The sequence below is a fragment of the Aulostomus chinensis genome, chromosome 16 (assembly GCF_037954235.1).
Source record: "Aulostomus chinensis isolate RoL2024-O1b breed Wild chromosome 16, RoL_Achi_v1.0, whole genome shotgun sequence".
Classification (NCBI taxonomy): Eukaryota; Metazoa; Chordata; class Actinopteri; order Syngnathiformes; family Aulostomidae; genus Aulostomus; species Aulostomus chinensis.
In genome coordinates, this window is record NC_141335.1 from 6,401,361 (window position 1) to 6,418,251 (window position 16,891).

A 16,891-nucleotide genomic window follows, 5' to 3' on the forward strand; every position below is an offset into this window, starting at 1 on the left:
GCCGCCATCAAGGTAGACCTCATAAAGTTTGCAGTGTGTGCATATGAAGTTGAAATACCTCTATGACTGGACTGCCATCGCTTAAATACAAGCAGGCAATCAGGGAACAGAGTGAGACCAACCCGCTCACAGCCTCACCACTCTGACAGGGATTTAAAAAAGCACCACAGGTTGTGTCAGGTGATGCTTTCCACTCCATATCATAGAGCAGGAGCGCATCCCCGTGTGAGTCATGCTCTTTCCTTTCTGCCAAACCTCTCATCACTGTCTACTGAAGCAATAAGAAGACTTCAGCACACTTCCCTTCTTAAGGACATTTGAAGGTAGATGGGAGGGATGAGTACAAGATAAACCGCCGAAAAAGCCACACAAGAGACACGCTCGCTTTCAAAGAGATGGAATCAAACCACCGGCATCAAACCATCAATCAGACGCACACGGAACACGGCGAGAGGATAACCTGAAGTTGGAGTGTGTGTTTGTCGTGTGTGTGAGTTAAGACTCAGGGAGCAGTGTTGTTTATGTGCATGCTCACATAAATGCACTTTACAAATTCAAAACCTTCGGAGACTAAGATCAAAATATACTTACAGACATTCCCGGTGTTGTCAAAACTGTTGAGCACTTCATTCACTCTAAGAGGCCCCAAGTTATCCCTGCGAGACATAAAATACAGACACTTACACATCTTAATCTGTCCTGGAGGATATCATCATGTGGTTTTCACCTCCAGTTAGTAAAACAAAGAGCCCTGATATTTTAAACCCCTGTCATCTTTCCACAGGAATGGTAACAAACAATTAAAAAGATAGCATTTTTTGCAAAACTATGTTTAACTTCCGGTGATAAGTGACAGAGATGCCCTCGAGGCTGACCTCTGTCCCAAACTGTCAGGCAGTTGTTTTTCTTGTTTGTTTGTTTTCCCAAACATATTTTAGTCTCGTTACAGTTTCAAAATTGATTTTCTTTCGGGTAACTATGTTAGTGGTACCAATATGCATTTATTTTTTTAACTATTTGCAAATGAAAAGACATTTATATTTAAAATAGAATCTGCAACATTCCTTCTAAAAAAAAGAAATACAACAACAACAACACTTGTACATATAACAACTACCTCAACAGTATTGCAATTACTTGATTTCTGGCACATATGATGCATATTATCGGACAAACTTTGATGACGCAATACTAAGTGTCACATAACTTTTCCATCTCCAAAAATCTACAGTTGAGTTTATTGTTGAGCAGGTAATCACAGCTACAGTTAGCCGACAGAATAAAATCTCCCTCCTGACAGCCAAGAGTAAAGTTCGACCATCACTTAAATATGGTGATAAATCCTTGTTTTGACAGCCTTACGATTTCCTTCAATAGAGATAAAAGAGACCACGGTCTACTCAGTCATTGTGCATTGCAATCCAGTTCAAGCTTCAAATATTTATTTCTGTTAGTTGAACATATTTGCCATAAACTATTGTCATAGACTCCCCATAATACAACTTTTAACAACACTTTCACCAACCATCAATGTCATCATAAATGCTTTAACCTCAGTGACGATGGCAGCGGCGTGACACTGAATTAACTTGCCGAGTTCCGACTTCTGACTATTTGCAGTTGTATAATGAAAATACTGTTTGAGGGAAGCACAAATATCAGTACCAGCATGGCACTAAACCCACATGTGTGTCCATTCAAGTGTGAGTACCTCAGTAAGGCACTGTACTCAGGAAAGTAGACACTCCTGTACTCCACCCACTGGTCATCTGAGGTATCACTAGGGTCTTGTGTCACATGTGTTTTCCTGCTGAAAAGGTCAAAAGAGGCAAACCTGCGGACAGACACCTGTTTGACCTCTGGATTGTCCACCTGCTTCTGACACAACACCTGTGAGGAAGTGGAAGTGTGAAGACAGGGACATGAATCACTTCCGCAACAGAGCGCATCCACTCATACATCTTCTGTAGGAGGTTAAGTCTCTTTGTTTTGGTGGCATGATTTTTAAAGCAACTCCTCCCCTGAGTTCGAGGCTCTGGTACATAGATAACTGGTCATCACCTGAGGATTTCCCATCGCTGAAGCTGGAAGTAACATCTAGTTAACAACATGTCTTAAAAAATTAAGTGATTATTTGATCAATAGCGGCATAACGTCAAAGTAGATCTGAGCACTGATTAAACAGCTCTGCTGAAAATGCAACCAGTGCAAAGCATTTCAGAATGAAGAGAGCATCAAATCTTGTTTTTGATTATCCCAGTAATAAACTGATCTTCCCACAATCAATTTATGATTGATTTATTGTCCAGGGTTCAGAAGCTATTTGCCAGTGAGGGAATTCTCTATGACCAAACATTCTCAGAAACATCAGTTTACTCATGAAAACAAAATGCAAAATCCATGTCAAAATTTACCAGTTCATATCACACTGTTATTAATGGCAAGTTATGTGGATTGATACAACATAAACAAGCCAAAACAGACATAATCTACTATTCAGGTATAAGGGACACAATTCCCTGTACATTTTCAAAGACTTTCTTGCCATTTTGACAAAAACCTTCCCAGGCCTGGATATTGCTATTTTTTCTAATTCCATATCTGTATGGAAACTGTATGAACCCTGGTTATCAAAGTGTAGTGACATCTACATAAAGTGAACATAGAGAAGAGTCTACTTGCCCCCAAAACACTGGACCTATCATTAACTCATTCGGAACTATTTTACAGTTGTTTGTTAGGTAGTTAAGTCTTCAACAGCTTTGAGGCTAAATTTCATAAGAAAACACATATATCCTTAATCTTGATATTTGATTATAATGAGAAATTTATCGTCCAAACAGAGACACTGGGTGCTGACAACAGTCTAACCCTGATGTTTGTGCTTGCTCTGCGGTAACCATTCATTACCTGTCGGAGAAGAGTCCACCTTGCTCGGGCGACATCAGTGGTGACGGTAGCACATGTCCCAACACGGGAGGTGTGGGAATTAGCAGCGCAGGTGGTGTCTTCGTTGATGTTTTTCCTCACAGGCGAAGCCGGGTTGCTGTTTTCTGCAGTACCGGTGGACTCCCTCTCCATTTTACTCTCGAAATTGTGGCCAGAAATGAGTCTGTAAACAGATGTAACGGTTGTGGAACTATCACAGTTATCGGTAGCGATGTGGCACTATAAAAATATATATCTATATATAAACTAAACTGACGCGAAAATGATCATAGATATGGCTAAACTGCAGTCACCTGTTACACCCACAATGGATGCATGCTACTTCCGTACACTTTTAACAATCAAGACATAGCAATAAATACAGACGCAATCGAACTCTCATTTGGTTTACAAGCTGACGGCCACGCATTTCGGAGTTCGATTAGCTTTGTCTCTGGTTTCTTCTACGTCATCCACAGCGGGCTTTGTTTAGGAAACGCTGAGTTTTCCCCACTGCTGTTAACCATGCTGCTTAAAAACGGCATTATGATTCATTGAATTAAACTATTAATATCGTAGCGTGATATTCAGAACTTTTAATTGAAAATATGAAAGCATTTAGTGACATGGATTTCACAATATTACGTATTAGCAAGTTCAAACGACAAACAACACAGCGACTAGCCGTTTAGCTGAGATTGTGATATTGCAATGGTTGCTCCTGCCGTGCTGTTTTCTCTCACTCGTTGTGCCATATTTCGTTTATGTAGTCGGGAGTCGGTGTTTTTCCGATGGACAAGATGTCTTAGCTTGACGGTTCGACGCTGTCACGCCACGGTAAGGGAGCTCGTGATTCGATACTCCCGCATGGGCTCGTTGTGAAGTGATGTCGTCGGTGCCCTTACTTCTTGAATTATTCAGAACTGCAAGTAAAAGAGGGCTTGTCACAAATATGGGCGCACCCTGACAAGTGGCCATAAAACACCCAGAGTCACCAAAGACTTAATTCTAAGATCTTATTTCTTGGCATTGCCAAAAATGGAAGAAAAAAAAATACATTGCTCATCGCTGAGTTTAATTAACTGCAGTCCTCCTATTGGAGATGTCAGCTTCTTGATTTGAGCAACATAGGCAACCGAACTTTGCGATCTAAAACAGTTCTGATACATATGAAACAAAAGTGGTTTTATTCCAGGATATTCCAGCCTCATCATTGGATCACCACAGCTGTGGGCTTGAGAGGTACAAGGACTTGCAGATGTATTTCAGGAGGAGACTGAAGGCAACACACCACAGGTTCTTCAACATCCCTGACCCCTCAGTGGTATGGTTTCCCTTCTGACTCCAGTAGGAATTAGTGTTTCATCAGTCTGAGAAATTTATGGTCAGATAATTGTCTGAGAAAGTGGTATATTACACTATTATTATTATTGTCAAGCTTAGGGAACTGGGAATTGACTTCATTTTTTTGTGTTAATCTTTACATAACAAAAACTGTCTGGTTGAATTTTTTTTCAAATACATCGATTAACAAATGTACCCAATACGAATCCTATAAATGGTTCTGTGAGACCACGGTAACGCTTTTTTTTTTTTTTAAATGACATGATTTCTCTTTACACAGGTGCGAGGACGTCACCATGTTTATTTTGTCGATGGTGGCAGCATCCGCAGAATCGACGAGAGACAAAGTAAGCTTGTAAACCCACGTTCACCCGAGGGAGGTGAACTAGATTGTATTAATAGGTGTGGTAACTGAACGTACTCTGTAAAGATAGGTAGTTATAGAGAAGAACGCGACATGCATGTACTCTGGAGCAGAGGCTTGTAATTACATTTTGTTTGAAAGAGAATTCAGCGATTTATTGGAGAGCCAAACCGAAGAGGAATTTATATGAATTATCTGCTAAAGCCGTATATCAGGATCTGTGCGTCACATAGCCCTCAACCAAAAAGTTCTGTTCATGACTCCCTGTTTGTAGACGAGCCAGGGCTGGTTCTAGAACTGGGACGGCTTTCTGAAGACGAGGAGGAGACAGAACCTGAGAAGGAAGAGAGGAAGCAAAGGTCTCAGTGGACTGTCCAGAGAATACGACTGTCCCCGCAGGAAAAACATCTGGCTGTCACGTTAAAGACCGTCCACAAAGATGATCTGAGGTCAGTGTGACAGAACAGCATCAAATATAAATGTTTCATCGTCAAATGTTAGACTTTTACAATGAGTGATTCTGTTGTGATAATCCAGGTGTGTGGTTGTGAGGCTTGGTAAAAGGAATGCCTCTCCTCTTGATCCCCCGCATGTTGTACTCACACTGGACAATGTCTTCAGCTTCGGTACGAGAGTTTGTACTTGTAAAAATGAATAATTAAGTGGAGCACATTGACTAAAATAAAGGGATATTTTTTGTGTGTGACTGTGTCTGGATGGACGAAGAGTGGGCCACAGATGATGTTTTGTTTTACACCATCTTGGAGGGTCTTCGCTGTAGTGGAGTGTATCGTCTAGACCTAACCTCTCGCGGAGGCACAATAACGTCGGTGTACAAGGAAACACAGCCTGAGTAAGTGTAAGTAATATGACGCCAAAGCTGTCTCTGCGGCGCGCCATCTTTAATTTAAACACCACGGTTTCCTCAGCGTGTTTGTGGAGGTTGCCCTCTCCAGAGACCGGCACATGCTAACCATAAACTGCAACAGCAGAACCAGCTCTGAGGTGCTGCTGGTTGATACCACGGCATCAAATTTAGCTCCCATCCTGGTTCAGCCACGCCAACTGGGACTCCTATACCATGTGGAGCACTGGAGGAGTTGGCTGCTTTTACTAGCTAACACTGGACCTAGGCAGGAATATCAGGTAAGTATGTAAATAATGATGATAATAGAACTGGTGTTGTTTTTAAATGTATTATTTTCATGATTTCCTCTTCTGTGCACCTGCCCAGGTGCTGCAGGCCCCTCTCTCAGAGCCGTCCATGGGCTCGTGGCAACCCCTGTTTTCCCCCAGCCCAGGCACTGTGCTCAAAGACATGGATGTAGTTGGAGACCACTGTGTGTTGTCTGCAAGAACACCAGCCAATGAGCTTGAGCTGATTGTGATCCCGCTGACCCAACCAAAGGAAGTGCACACTCTACAGGTCAGTGTGTCCGAAAACTTTTTATCACTTGCTTATTGATTCTTTTCCTTCTGCTTCTTCATATTTCACTTGCGTAATAATCTATTTCTGTACTTCAAGCTCCCCTCCTGGGCCTCTACCATAGCAACGAAAAGTCCAGGCTCGGCAGACCAATACAATATCCTGGAGTTCCTGATCTCATCCCCAGTCCACCCTCCAGAGCCGTACTGTCTGTTCCCCAAGGAAGGACTCCTTTTATCAGGCACTGGTGATAGAGCCTCCCCGAAGAACCAGGGAAGTTGTATCACCACACGCTTGGAAGCCTGCAGCAAAGTGAGAACACTTAATACACGCTGAAATCGTAAGAGCAGGAAAGGGGACATTTTGTAACAGCCACAGATTAACCTCTTGGGTGCTGCATGTGCCTGATGCATTAACAACAGTTACAGACTATGTTAATCTACCACACCTTAATTTTTTTAGAGGTCCAAATATTTTGTGTTTAAAAGAAGTCCTCATCAGCCTTTCTGCGTCCTCTCACTAGGATGGAACCTCAGTGCCAGTAACACTGTTTCATGCAGCACCAGTAGAGTGTTTGAAACAGGCGCCTCTACTGGTCCACGTCTACGGAGCTTATGGCAGGGATGTCAACATGGAATTCTGCCCAGACAGAAGACTACTGCTGGAGCAGGGCTGGGCTCTGGCCTACTGCCACATCAGGTGAGATAAAACCCCTCCAGCAGCCTGACTGTGGTTTGTTGTTGCGCCGCAGGACCGTGTAGGAAAACAAAGTCTGGATTTCACATTTTGCATTACGAGGAATCTGTCGACTTTTTTTTCCCGGTCTCGTAGAGGGGGAGGAGAGCGAGGGTTGTCCTGGCACAGACAAGCTGCCGTGGAGGGGAAGCTGAGAGGAGTGGAAGACCTCCAGGCTTGTCTCCATCATCTCTTCTCCTCAGATGTCTCCTCTCCCTCACTCACTGTCCTCACAGCCTGCAGTGCTGGAGCTGTGCCAGTGGGGGCGCTGTGTAACAGACACCCATGCATGATGCGAGCTGTTACACTGCAGGTACCACACTGAATCTTCAGATGATTGTGCATTTGAGTAGCATTCCCAAACCGTTGTTTTCCTGCGTGCAGAGTCCTTTCCTGGATGTTTTGGGAACAATGGAGAATCCCAAACTGCCTCTGACATTGGAGGATAGAGAAGAATGGGGGGATCCTGTTGAAAACTCAGAACACAGACACACCATCGCCTCCTATTGTCCCCTTCACAACATCACTCCTCAGGTATAGAGAGGAAACCCAAGCAGAAAATGTTGCAGAGAGGTCTTTTCATCCTTATTTGTTGTTCCTGCTAAATAAAACATCATCAATAGTGAAATCCGACTCTTAATAACTCATCTTGTTTGTATGTTGTTGTGTGAGCAGCGCTACCCATCGATGTTGTTGACAGCCTCCCGTGATGATAGCAGGGTTCCTCTGGCTGGTGTACTAAAATACACAGGGCAGCTCAAGAAAGCCACCCACACACACTTCACCATGAGGCCAACAACAGGTACGTTCACACACACTCACACTTATTAACACAACATAAGCAACACAGAGAATGTGTGTGTCCCTCACCAGAGTCTTTGATATCTAAAATAATGATTCATAAGTAGGCACATTTATCCTCAGTGAGTTAGCAGCATCCCACTTTCTCTCAAGGACCCAGATGTCCAGGTCAGCTGACTTAAAGGGACAGTTCACCCAAAAATGATCATCGTCTACTCACCCTCACCCCAATGGAAGGTCGTTAGTCCATAAAACACTGCTAGAGTTTCACAGGAAAACATGTTGCAGTAATTTCCCAAACAATAGAAGTGAGTGGAGATCAATTTTCAAAAATAATAAAACCACCAGATGCTTAAATGGTGTCAGTTATATTTTCAAAAAAAAACCCTTAGCCTGCGGAAGCTTCAGGACACTTGGATCACCTCGGACAAGGAGGTTAGACTAAGTTTTTATTTTGAGATTTTTTTACGTTTAAAAGTTGATGTTTTGCGTACTAAAAAAACTTCAACTGACCTTTCATTTGCATGAGGGTGAGTAGACAGTGTTTTTTGGGTTTTTTTTTTTTCAATATTTGAGCAAACTAGCCTTTTAAAGAGGAACTCAGTTTCAGCTGCAGTAATCTCATCATTTCAGTCACAAACCACAGGTTGTGACCACAGGTGAACGGAGTGTAATCACCAGCTGATGCTAACCTAGCATTCCCGGGCTTTTCCAACAGAGTCTGACAGCCCAACTCTCAGACATATGCGCCCCCCCACCCCCCCCCACCCCACCCCACCCATAAATTAGACTGAAATACATAGCAGTAGTTTGGGAAATTGACTTCATATTGTACCTCTCTTGAGAGTAGATCAGATGTCCAGCTGTCAGTCAGGGGAGAGTCCAACTTTATGACCAAAGTATGGCATAGGTCACCTTGTAGTGTGTGTGGGTGTGTGTGTGGGTATGTGTGGGTGTGTGTGTGGGTATGTGTGTGTGTGTGTGTGTGTCAGCTAATTGCACTCATTTCCCCGTAGACAGGCTCTTTCTCCCTCTCACTTATAATCTGACTTCACCAGATTGGTGGTACTCCTCGTCATACCCCTCTCCCTCTCGCTCGCTCGGCCTCCACTCCTCTTGTTTCAAATGCATACATTATCTCTCTCTCTCTCACTTTCCTGTTGATCATACACACATACACTCGGCAGCTTAAGTGTCTGTGTGTGTATACGTCTCCCTAATCTGTCTTCTTTCAGTTCTCCGGAGTCTTTGATAAAGTGCTGATGGCATAGACACATGCAGGCGGATGGGCAGGCCCATTAGCATGGTAAAGAGATAGTGTATCAGAGCCAGAGATTAGACACCACAAACTGGGAGCTGTCAAGGTCAAGACCGCACTTGTGAAACAGCCTGTACCGCTGAGACATGCTGGGGGGGGGGGGCAGTATCAGATGGAGCGTGAATGAATGAAAGAGGAGTAAAGATAGACTGAGAAGGGAGAGAGAGGGGAATTTGGGCAAGATGGGGGGGGGGGGCAGAGAAAGTGAGCATATAATGAGATAAGAGGAATATCTAAGGAAGTTTTAAAGAGATCGTCTCCTTTAATTCAGCTTTAACCTCTGTCTTCTCCTCTTTTAGAACATGAACCAGCACCAAACATAGTTCTGAATATCCGACCTGGAGCTGATCACCTCGGACCAGGAGACTTCCACATGATGCTGGAGGAGGTAATCAGCTCGGACACTTCCTGCCGGTCCTCCTCTCTTCTTTTTAAGTAAAAAATTTTAAACTAGTGCTTTAAAACCCATCAACAGATCAGGTGAATGATGTATTTGTTCCTAAGTGAATCATTGTCCTGTTTGATAATGATCAACCGCTCTTAAATCCAGTGAAACATTTTGAAGAGTAATTTTAAAACCCTCGCGTGACGGCAAACTTTTACTCCACACCTTAAGAATCCTACTTTTACCTCTAAATCGAACCAAAGGTCACCAAACAGAGGAGTGAACTCACCGAGGACTAAATTTTCACTTTATGAGGAATCAAATTATTTCAGGATTCTCAAGGGTTTTTTAGGTCAGAAAAAGAAGTAGTTTGATTTTTAAAAAGTTTTCCTAGTATTCCAATTCCAACAAATGTTTCTAGAGTTTTGAGAGAATTGGTCCGTCTCTTCTCCACGTCACAGGAAGCTCTTCAGCTGGCCTTTCTCTACACAGAGCTCGGCCTGGATCCTCCTCGTCCTCCACGCAGGAGGAAGAGATGACAGCATCGGTGGAAGGAAGACAACACTGGATGCAACTGCTTTGAGTTTTATTGAATGAAATAAATCCCTTAAATAGGAAAATTGCTTTTTGACTGCTTCAATACCTGAATACTGTGGTCCAGTCATATCAGCATTTATAAAGTATGTCCAATGCTGTCAAATAACAAGCCCTCTCTGAGACGTAACACTGTCCAGAATGGTTGGGGTTAAAGAGGGTGTGGCTGGCGTACTGGATCACTAAACCCTCCCCTGCATCTGTCAGGATGTGAGACTTCTGGAATACTTTACCAGTGTTGACCTGGTTTGTGCTCATCAGTACCTTCAGCTGCTGAGGCAGCTCGTGAACCGAGGACAGGTCTGTAACAGCGGACTCTTTACCGAAATTTAGCACCAGAAGAAAAGCCCGGCCTAGCCCATCCAGCTCCCTGAGGTAGGAGAACACGTTGGTATCAGCGTGAACGTAGCAGAACCATCCACGCTGGAGGGGCAGCTCTGACTGACGGAGAGCGTTTAAGAAACTGTACTGAGCCAAAACAGAGCCTTCATCTTTCACCTGGGCCTAGAGGAGGAAGAGCGTCAAGCGGATTAAAAACAAACACAAGCGACTTGATGTTTTTAAGCTATAGAGGAGTTATGTACCTGCACATTGACACGCCTGTATTCTGGGTGTACAGGCAACCATGTGATGTTGGTTTTGTTGTTAAAGCCTGCGTTTAAGTCACCGCTCCACTGCATTGGAGATCGCTGAGGATCCCGACTGGCACTCTGCAACAAGAAGTTTACATGTGGCACTTATGAATGCACATACATTTAATTTATAAATCAAAAACGCAAATGGCTTTCAATATAACCCTGAAATAAATACTTTCATGGTCAATTTCTGTTGCACTTGAAAGAAGACACAAGGAATATTGGTTTTATGGAATACATTATATATATATATATAATATATATATTATATATATATATAATAATATGTATGTATGTATTATGTATATGTATGTATGTATTATATATATGTGCATGTATTATATATATGTATGTATTATATATGTATGTATGTAATATATATATGTATTATATATGTATACATGTGTATATATGTATATATATAATATATATGTATTATATATGTAATATATATTATATATAATATATATTATATATAATATATATTATATATGTATGTATATATATTATATATGTGTGTGTATATATATGTATGTATATATGTATGTATATACATATATAAATAATATATATACACTTATATACATACATATATATACATACATATATACATATGTATATACATATACACATATACATGTGTATATATATACACATGCTATATATAGCATATATATGCTATATATATATACATGTGCTATATATGCTATATATATACACATGTGCTATATATGCTATATATATACACATGTGCTATATATGCTATATATATACACATGTGCTATATATGCTATATATATTGCATATATAGCATATATATATGCTATATATATTGCATATATAGCATATATATATGCTATATATATATGCTCTATATATAGAGAGAGAGAGAGGGAGGCAGGCTGCACAGTTTGGCTGTGGTCAGCACTGTGGCCTCACAGCAAGAAGGTTCTGTGTTCGAGTCCCGGCTCGGGCGCAGGATCTTTCTGTGTGGAGTTTGCATGTTCTCCCTGTGCCTGCGTGGGTTCTCTCTGGTACTCCGGCTTCCTCCCACCATCCAAAGACATGCAATTTGGGGACGAGGCTGATTGATACTCTAAATTGACCGTAGGTATGAATGTGAGTGTGAATGGTTTTTCGTCTCTGTATGTTGGCCCTGCGATGGACTGGCGACCTGTCCAGGGTGAACCCCGCCTCTCGCCCGGAGATGCTGGGATAGGCTCCACCCCCCCCCCCCACGACCCTTACTAGTAAGGAATAAGGATGATATTATATATATATTATATATATATATTATATATATATATATATATATATATATATATATATATATATATATATATATATATATATATATACTTACTGTATTGTATTTTCCAGCAGGGTCCTGAACCTGACTCTCAGTAACATTGATGTTCTCCATGCCTATCTCCTCGCCATAGTAGGTGGTGGGAGTTCCAGGAAGTGTCAGCAGAAGCATGTTGATGACACGAACATACTTTTGTCCGGCGCTGGAGGCAATCCGAGGCTTGTCGTGGTTCCCTACCTGGAAGAGTAGAACATACATGAGAGAGGACAGGTAGGTGATGCATGTACACGCAGCTCACAGTTGAAACTGCGGTTGTGAAGAATACATTTTTGGGTCTTCACATTCACTCCACATAATGCAAGACTGGTAGGTTAATGTGATAACAGCTGTGACTCACCACCCAGTTGGGCCACTGTCCCGTAGGCATGTTGACCATCCAGAGGTCAACCAGATGTTTAACCCAAAAGCCGCTGGTGTTGTGAGGCAAATCCAGCAGGTAGAAGTTAAAAGGGAAGTCGCTTTCTTTAACCAGCGAAGTTCCGTAGTACATCATGGTCTTGTCTACCTCGTGGTAATCATAGGACTCCGTCACCATAAATCTGCCATGAAGAAAGAACTTGTAACATGTATGTGCTAACACGCCACGCTCGTATCGTCTTATAGCCCCCATACCTGTATCTGCCTGGCTCCCGGCTGTAGGCGTCCATCTCTGCTCTCCAGTCCCTCAGCAGGTCATGTAACCCCAGCTGACTGGTGGTGTAGTCATGGTGGAGGTCCCACTCTGAGGTGACAGACTCCTGGAGTGGTGGGAAACAAACCAACTCACTGTGTTTCTATTGTTTCTTCTATCCTCTGTGTTTTTGATTATGTCATTGTTTTAATTTTGTCCTTGTTTTTTTTTTTTTGCTCCCTTCTTTTATGGCCTCTGACCCACTTTGTGTGCGTTCAAACTCAGATTTTATGTACCAATAAAATACTTGACATAAAAGAAGCAGAATGTTAAAACAGAATTTATAGGCTCAATGTAACATTTCAGCAAGGAGGATCTCAGAGTCCAGAGTTGACTATTCAGGGTCAGTGCAGGATATCCTCAGACCTCCTACCTATGACCTTCACGAACCACTGAGCTGACCTGCTGCACGTCAACAATCCATTCGGACAACAACCTGTAAATCAAATAGTAGATCTACAAATGAGCCACTAAACAAGCCTGCTATAAAGATAACAGATAGTTGTTCGCTCCTGATTGGCTGAAACATTTTAAATCCCCAATAAAAACACCTGACCAATGTATCACAATACAATAAAGAGCAGCTGAGAATGGCTTGTTGCTACAAAATGAGCGGTCATTTGATGTGAGTGGAACGCTGCAGCGAGTGTAGCGCTCAGTCAGCAGTAGGTCGATGAGTCACTCGCGGTATTATAGTGTATTTCTCCAGTGGGAAGTAAATCTCAGTCATTTGCTAATCCACTCAAATATGCCTCTTTTCTGCTTAATCTTCCCTCTGTGAGAAGCAACTGCAGCCACTGTGGAACAAAAACTTCTTATTAGTGAGCTTTATCTGTGCATGAATCACGCAGTTAGAGAACTTCAGGAACGGTATTTTCTCCAGAGGGGCACCAGATGAACCTGACACTTAAGCCAGAGATAAACGGTGACACATGGCGTACGGCGTCAACTCTCCCACTCATCTGCTGATTATGTTTGTGCAAACGGCTACAGGGCTGCCTCTGCCCACAACGCTGCTTTTATCCTTCAGATCATTAGAATTTGGACTCTGACATGTTATATAAGTCAATAAAATTAAATTATTATATAATGAAAGAATGTTAAAGCTGTAACTCTGACTTGTGGCAACAACAGAGCAACGGTAAAAAGTAATTGTCGTGCATTTAGCACAGAAACAGACATTTTTATCCTGGAGATGCCACTTAAAACAAATAGATGGCCACCTATGAAGCAAATGAGAGCTGAATGAAAGTTAAAGGGAAATTTGTTTAAAAAAAATGTTGTGGTTGAGTGGTTAGAGCATATGCCATATACGCAGCCGACCCTGGTTCGAATCCTGGCTGGAGGTCCTTTACTGCATATCACACCTCCCTCTCTCTCCCTTGTTTCCTGTCTGTCCACTGTCAAAATAAAGGTGTCTCTGCCAACAAAAAAAATTTCTTTAAAAAAATGTTCATTTCAATTACTGACAAATATGTGTTTTAACAAAGCAGTTTATTCCCCACTGTATCACTTCCCTGTGACTCTAGAATGCAGTAAGAGCCAGCCACATATATTTAGCTTGAAGCTAGTAGTGACATAGCTAACAACAACATCAAAACTGTATTTGTTTTTTTGCTCAAATCAAAGCATTTGTGAACTATTAAGAATACAGTTCAATAAAGAAGACCTGGATTACCAGGCTTTCCACTTTAGAGTTCATATTGGTTGCATTTTTTGACAGTTTAGCTGTTGTATTGCTGCTTAAACTGCTGTTAGCATTCTATTAGCTTGGAGCTAATGGCATGCTTATTTTTCTTGGGGAAAAAAACATTATTGTGAGCTCAAGACACCGACACTTGAGTGTATGGCTTTAACCTGATAAAAATGAAAATGCCAACTGCAATGGCTGCAGTTCTGCAACCTCAAAGTTTACACATAAATAGGCAACACTCACTGGTGGTTTGTTTGGGTCCACCTGTGGCTCATCCCTCTGGTGTGCCGCCTCCAGGAGGTGCTTCACTGCATCCATTCGAAAGCCATCCACTCCCTTCCCCAGCCAGAAATGCAGTATATCCTAGAATGAAATCATAAAGGTTTCTCTCACTTGCACCTTGCGCAGTGTATGGCAGCAGTTACGCACACTGGCTTGAGTTAATACATAATCAGTTATCAATCATGCATTGGTACAAGATTACCTCAAAAATTGTAGCACAGCTTAAAACATGTGGAAGACGTTTGGCTGCCGGCAATAGTACAGCACTTTTACCAGCCTGTCACAAACACAAAGCTAATTGGGCTAATTGCAGTCAGGTAAATAACAGCTAAGTTGGGTGTCCAAGTGTTAGGAAGTCCTCCCATGTAGCAGAGGTCATGTAAGCAAGAAAAGAACATTGTTAGGATGTTCTTACGAGCATTTCTCTGCGGACATGTGGGTTCCTGAAGTTCAGGTCTGGCTGCTCCTTGAGGAACTGGTGCAAGTAACACTGTCCTCGAACTTCATCGTAAGTCCACGAGGAGTTCCCAAACACACTCACCTGGAAGGAGGAAGGGGATGTAGATTAGGAAGTGAGGATGTTAAGGGAATACTCATCTAGTGTCAGTATGTGACAAATTATTTTCACATTTTCTCCAAATCAGTCGTTAATATGGATCTACCCAGTTATTAGGCCGAGGTGATGTTGCGTTGCAGTCAGCCCAGACGTAGTAATCCTCATACTGTGGATCTCTAGTCCGACTTAGGTTAAACCAGCGGTGTCGATCACTGGTGTGATTAGGAATAAAATCCATGATCAGCTTCAAACCTGGAAGAAACAGACGTGAGTATGATTGACAGACACGGATCCAGACTGAGCCACACCAAAGTCCACCATCCAAACCAACCTAATTTGTGCATTTCAGCCAGGAGGTCCTCAAAGTCCTGCATGGTTCCAAAAAGTGGGTCGATGGCCCGGAAGTCTTCCACATCGTAGCCAAAGTCCTTCATGGGAGATCGGTAGAAAGGACTGACCCACACTGACTTGATGTTCAGGTACTGGAAATGATGGAGCTGCTGCTGAATTCCTGCCAGTCCAGGGAAGACAGCGATGAGTACTGAAGACTGAGGTACTCTACAGGGACAGAAGTAACTCGTACTACTCGCATAGCTGTGAGTAGTACGAGTAGTGCTGTGCTGGCCGATATACGCCGACTTTTAAGAAGAATAAATGTACTATCAATTTGTTACAATTTCACTTACGAAAAATGAATTTTCCTCAGCAGAAGTTAAAGTATTTTGACAAAGAATACAAAAAGATATAAAAATCTGACTTTACTTCCAGTCAATGTATCGTTATTTGAAAGGTATTGACTGTCAAATAATGGCCCACAATCCAGCTTCATCTGGCTCTAATTATTACATGATTGGATTAAATTATCCCTTTCATCAGAAACCGTTTATTGAACACTTCAACAACACAGCCTAGTAGATGGAAGGGGGCTCGCAGTCAAAGCATTCATGTGGTGGGCTAATGGGTCAGGTGTGAAGTAGACTACGGACTAAACCGGCGTGAGGACCTGCTGCAGGTAGAACTGGTTGAGTCTCCCCCTGTCTGGTCCAGGTCAGGTGCATGCAGCAGAGTCCGGGGGGGCGGGGTTCTTACCTTTCAGGTCTCCGACCCCATCTCCGTCCGAGTCCTTAAAGGAGCGGGTGTAGACCTGGTACACAGGGGAAACCTGCCACCAGCTCAGGCACCGGGGCGACAACACGATCACCGTCACGGTGAGTGCCACCAGTGCCAGTGTGCAGGCCACCGTCAGCCAGAACAAGACCTCCCGGGGGACTCGGTACCGGGCCTGGGAGGAGTACAGGAGTAACACCTCCTTCGGCATTCCGGCGTAGGGTTTGATCTGGGTGTATTCCTCCATCGGGTCCAGCAACACCGAGGAGTCCCGCTTGTCCCTGGGCCCGGCGAGGGTGCTGGCTGACCCGCCGCCGTCTACTTCCTCAAAGCACGGGTTCGGGGTGCATTCCCCCAGCGCCACTTCATCCGCGTTTTTCTTAAAACTCATCCTGTTAGAAAGTCCTGGTGTTTCCATAACGGCCCCTCACACACCGACTGACTCCAGGAACAACGTTAAAGAATCTCACCGTTCGGGGAGGGTCAGAGTACACACACGCACACAAACTCACACACGCACACAAACACACCGCCTGTGGAATGTGAGGAAACTTGAGTTTGGTGGGAAAGACTAGAGATTAGATTTTCTTGCTGCAGCTTTAGACCAGTGGAGAGAGACTAAAAACAAACTGAATTTCACGAGTTTGAATTTAATTTTATTACATTTTTTTAAACAAAAGAAAC

The 16,891-nt window shown here is 42.8% G+C and overlaps 3 protein-coding genes and 1 long non-coding RNA gene across 5 annotated transcripts in view; 2 read left to right on the forward strand and 2 right to left on the reverse strand.

Moving 5' to 3' along the window:
• camkmt (calmodulin-lysine N-methyltransferase) overlaps positions 1-3,250 on the reverse strand; it is a 98,889-nt gene extending 95,639 nt beyond the window's left edge. The window contains exons 1-3 of the mRNA XM_086180590.1: positions 2,911-3,250; positions 1,712-1,890; positions 592-656 (exon numbers count right to left, since the gene is read on the reverse strand). Of these exons, the coding sequence (XP_086036716.1) occupies positions 592-656; positions 1,712-1,890; positions 2,911-3,081 (415 nt within the window). The 5' untranslated portion in view covers positions 3,082-3,250. The remainder of the gene's footprint in view (positions 1-591; positions 657-1,711; positions 1,891-2,910) is intronic.
• An 86-nt stretch (positions 3,251-3,336) lies between these two features.
• Positions 3,337-10,685, forward strand: prepl (prolyl endopeptidase like). 2 transcript variants are annotated; one of them, XM_086180587.1, is made up of 15 exons: positions 3,337-3,765; positions 4,124-4,252; positions 4,553-4,619; positions 4,911-5,085; positions 5,174-5,262; positions 5,363-5,489; positions 5,566-5,782; positions 5,871-6,062; positions 6,162-6,374; positions 6,586-6,761; positions 6,894-7,110; positions 7,182-7,331; positions 7,473-7,599; positions 9,216-9,304; positions 9,794-10,685. In XM_086180587.1, exons 1-15 carry the CDS (start codon positions 3,640-3,642, stop codon positions 9,896-9,898), a joined length of 2,199 nt encoding a protein of 732 aa, XP_086036713.1. In that variant the 5' UTR covers positions 3,337-3,639; the 3' UTR covers positions 9,899-10,685. The 2 variants fall into 2 exon arrangements, with proteins under 2 accessions (XP_086036713.1, XP_086036714.1); XM_086180588.1 differs by having other exon boundaries at positions 3,340-3,765; positions 9,763-10,685.
• On the reverse strand, positions 9,884-16,726 carry slc3a1 (solute carrier family 3 member 1). The gene is made up of 10 exons (XM_086180589.1): positions 16,190-16,726; positions 15,432-15,611; positions 15,207-15,352; positions 14,960-15,085; positions 14,506-14,625; positions 12,512-12,636; positions 12,237-12,438; positions 11,894-12,076; positions 10,480-10,605; positions 9,884-10,399 (listed from the first exon to the last, which is right to left on the reverse strand). Exons 1-10 carry the CDS (start codon positions 16,623-16,625, stop codon positions 9,968-9,970), a joined length of 2,076 nt encoding a protein of 691 aa, XP_086036715.1. The 5' UTR covers positions 16,626-16,726; the 3' UTR covers positions 9,884-9,967.
• LOC147247296 (uncharacterized) lies at positions 11,584-12,547 on the forward strand. Its single transcript, XR_015109457.1, has 3 exons — positions 11,584-11,780; positions 11,973-12,109; positions 12,503-12,547. It is a non-coding gene; the product is annotated as an uncharacterized LOC147247296 (long non-coding RNA).
• Positions 16,727-16,891: the final 165 nt, after the last annotated feature.

Bases quoted from the DNA above. Each gene is read 5' to 3' on its own strand.
- prepl (XM_086180587.1), top strand. From the start codon at position 3,640: ATGGTTGCTCCTGCCGTGCTGTTTTCTCTCACTCGTTGTGCCATATTT. The intron at 5,263-5,362 runs GTACGAGAGTTT...GGATGGACGAAG, and splicing joins GGACAATGTCTTCAGCTTCG to AGTGGGCCACAGATGATGTT. The intron at 5,490-5,565 runs GTAAGTGTAAGT...CGGTTTCCTCAG, and splicing joins TACAAGGAAACACAGCCTGA to CGTGTTTGTGGAGGTTGCCC.
- slc3a1 (XM_086180589.1), bottom strand. From the start codon at position 16,625: ATGGAAACACCAGGACTTTCTAACAGGATGAGTTTTAAGAAAAACGCG. The intron at 15,086-15,206 runs GTAGATCCATAT...TCCTCCTTCCAG, and splicing joins CACCTCGGCCTAATAACTGG to GTGAGTGTGTTTGGGAACTC. The intron at 14,626-14,959 runs GTAAGAACATCC...ATTTCATTCTAG, and splicing joins ATGTCCGCAGAGAAATGCTC to GATATACTGCATTTCTGGCT.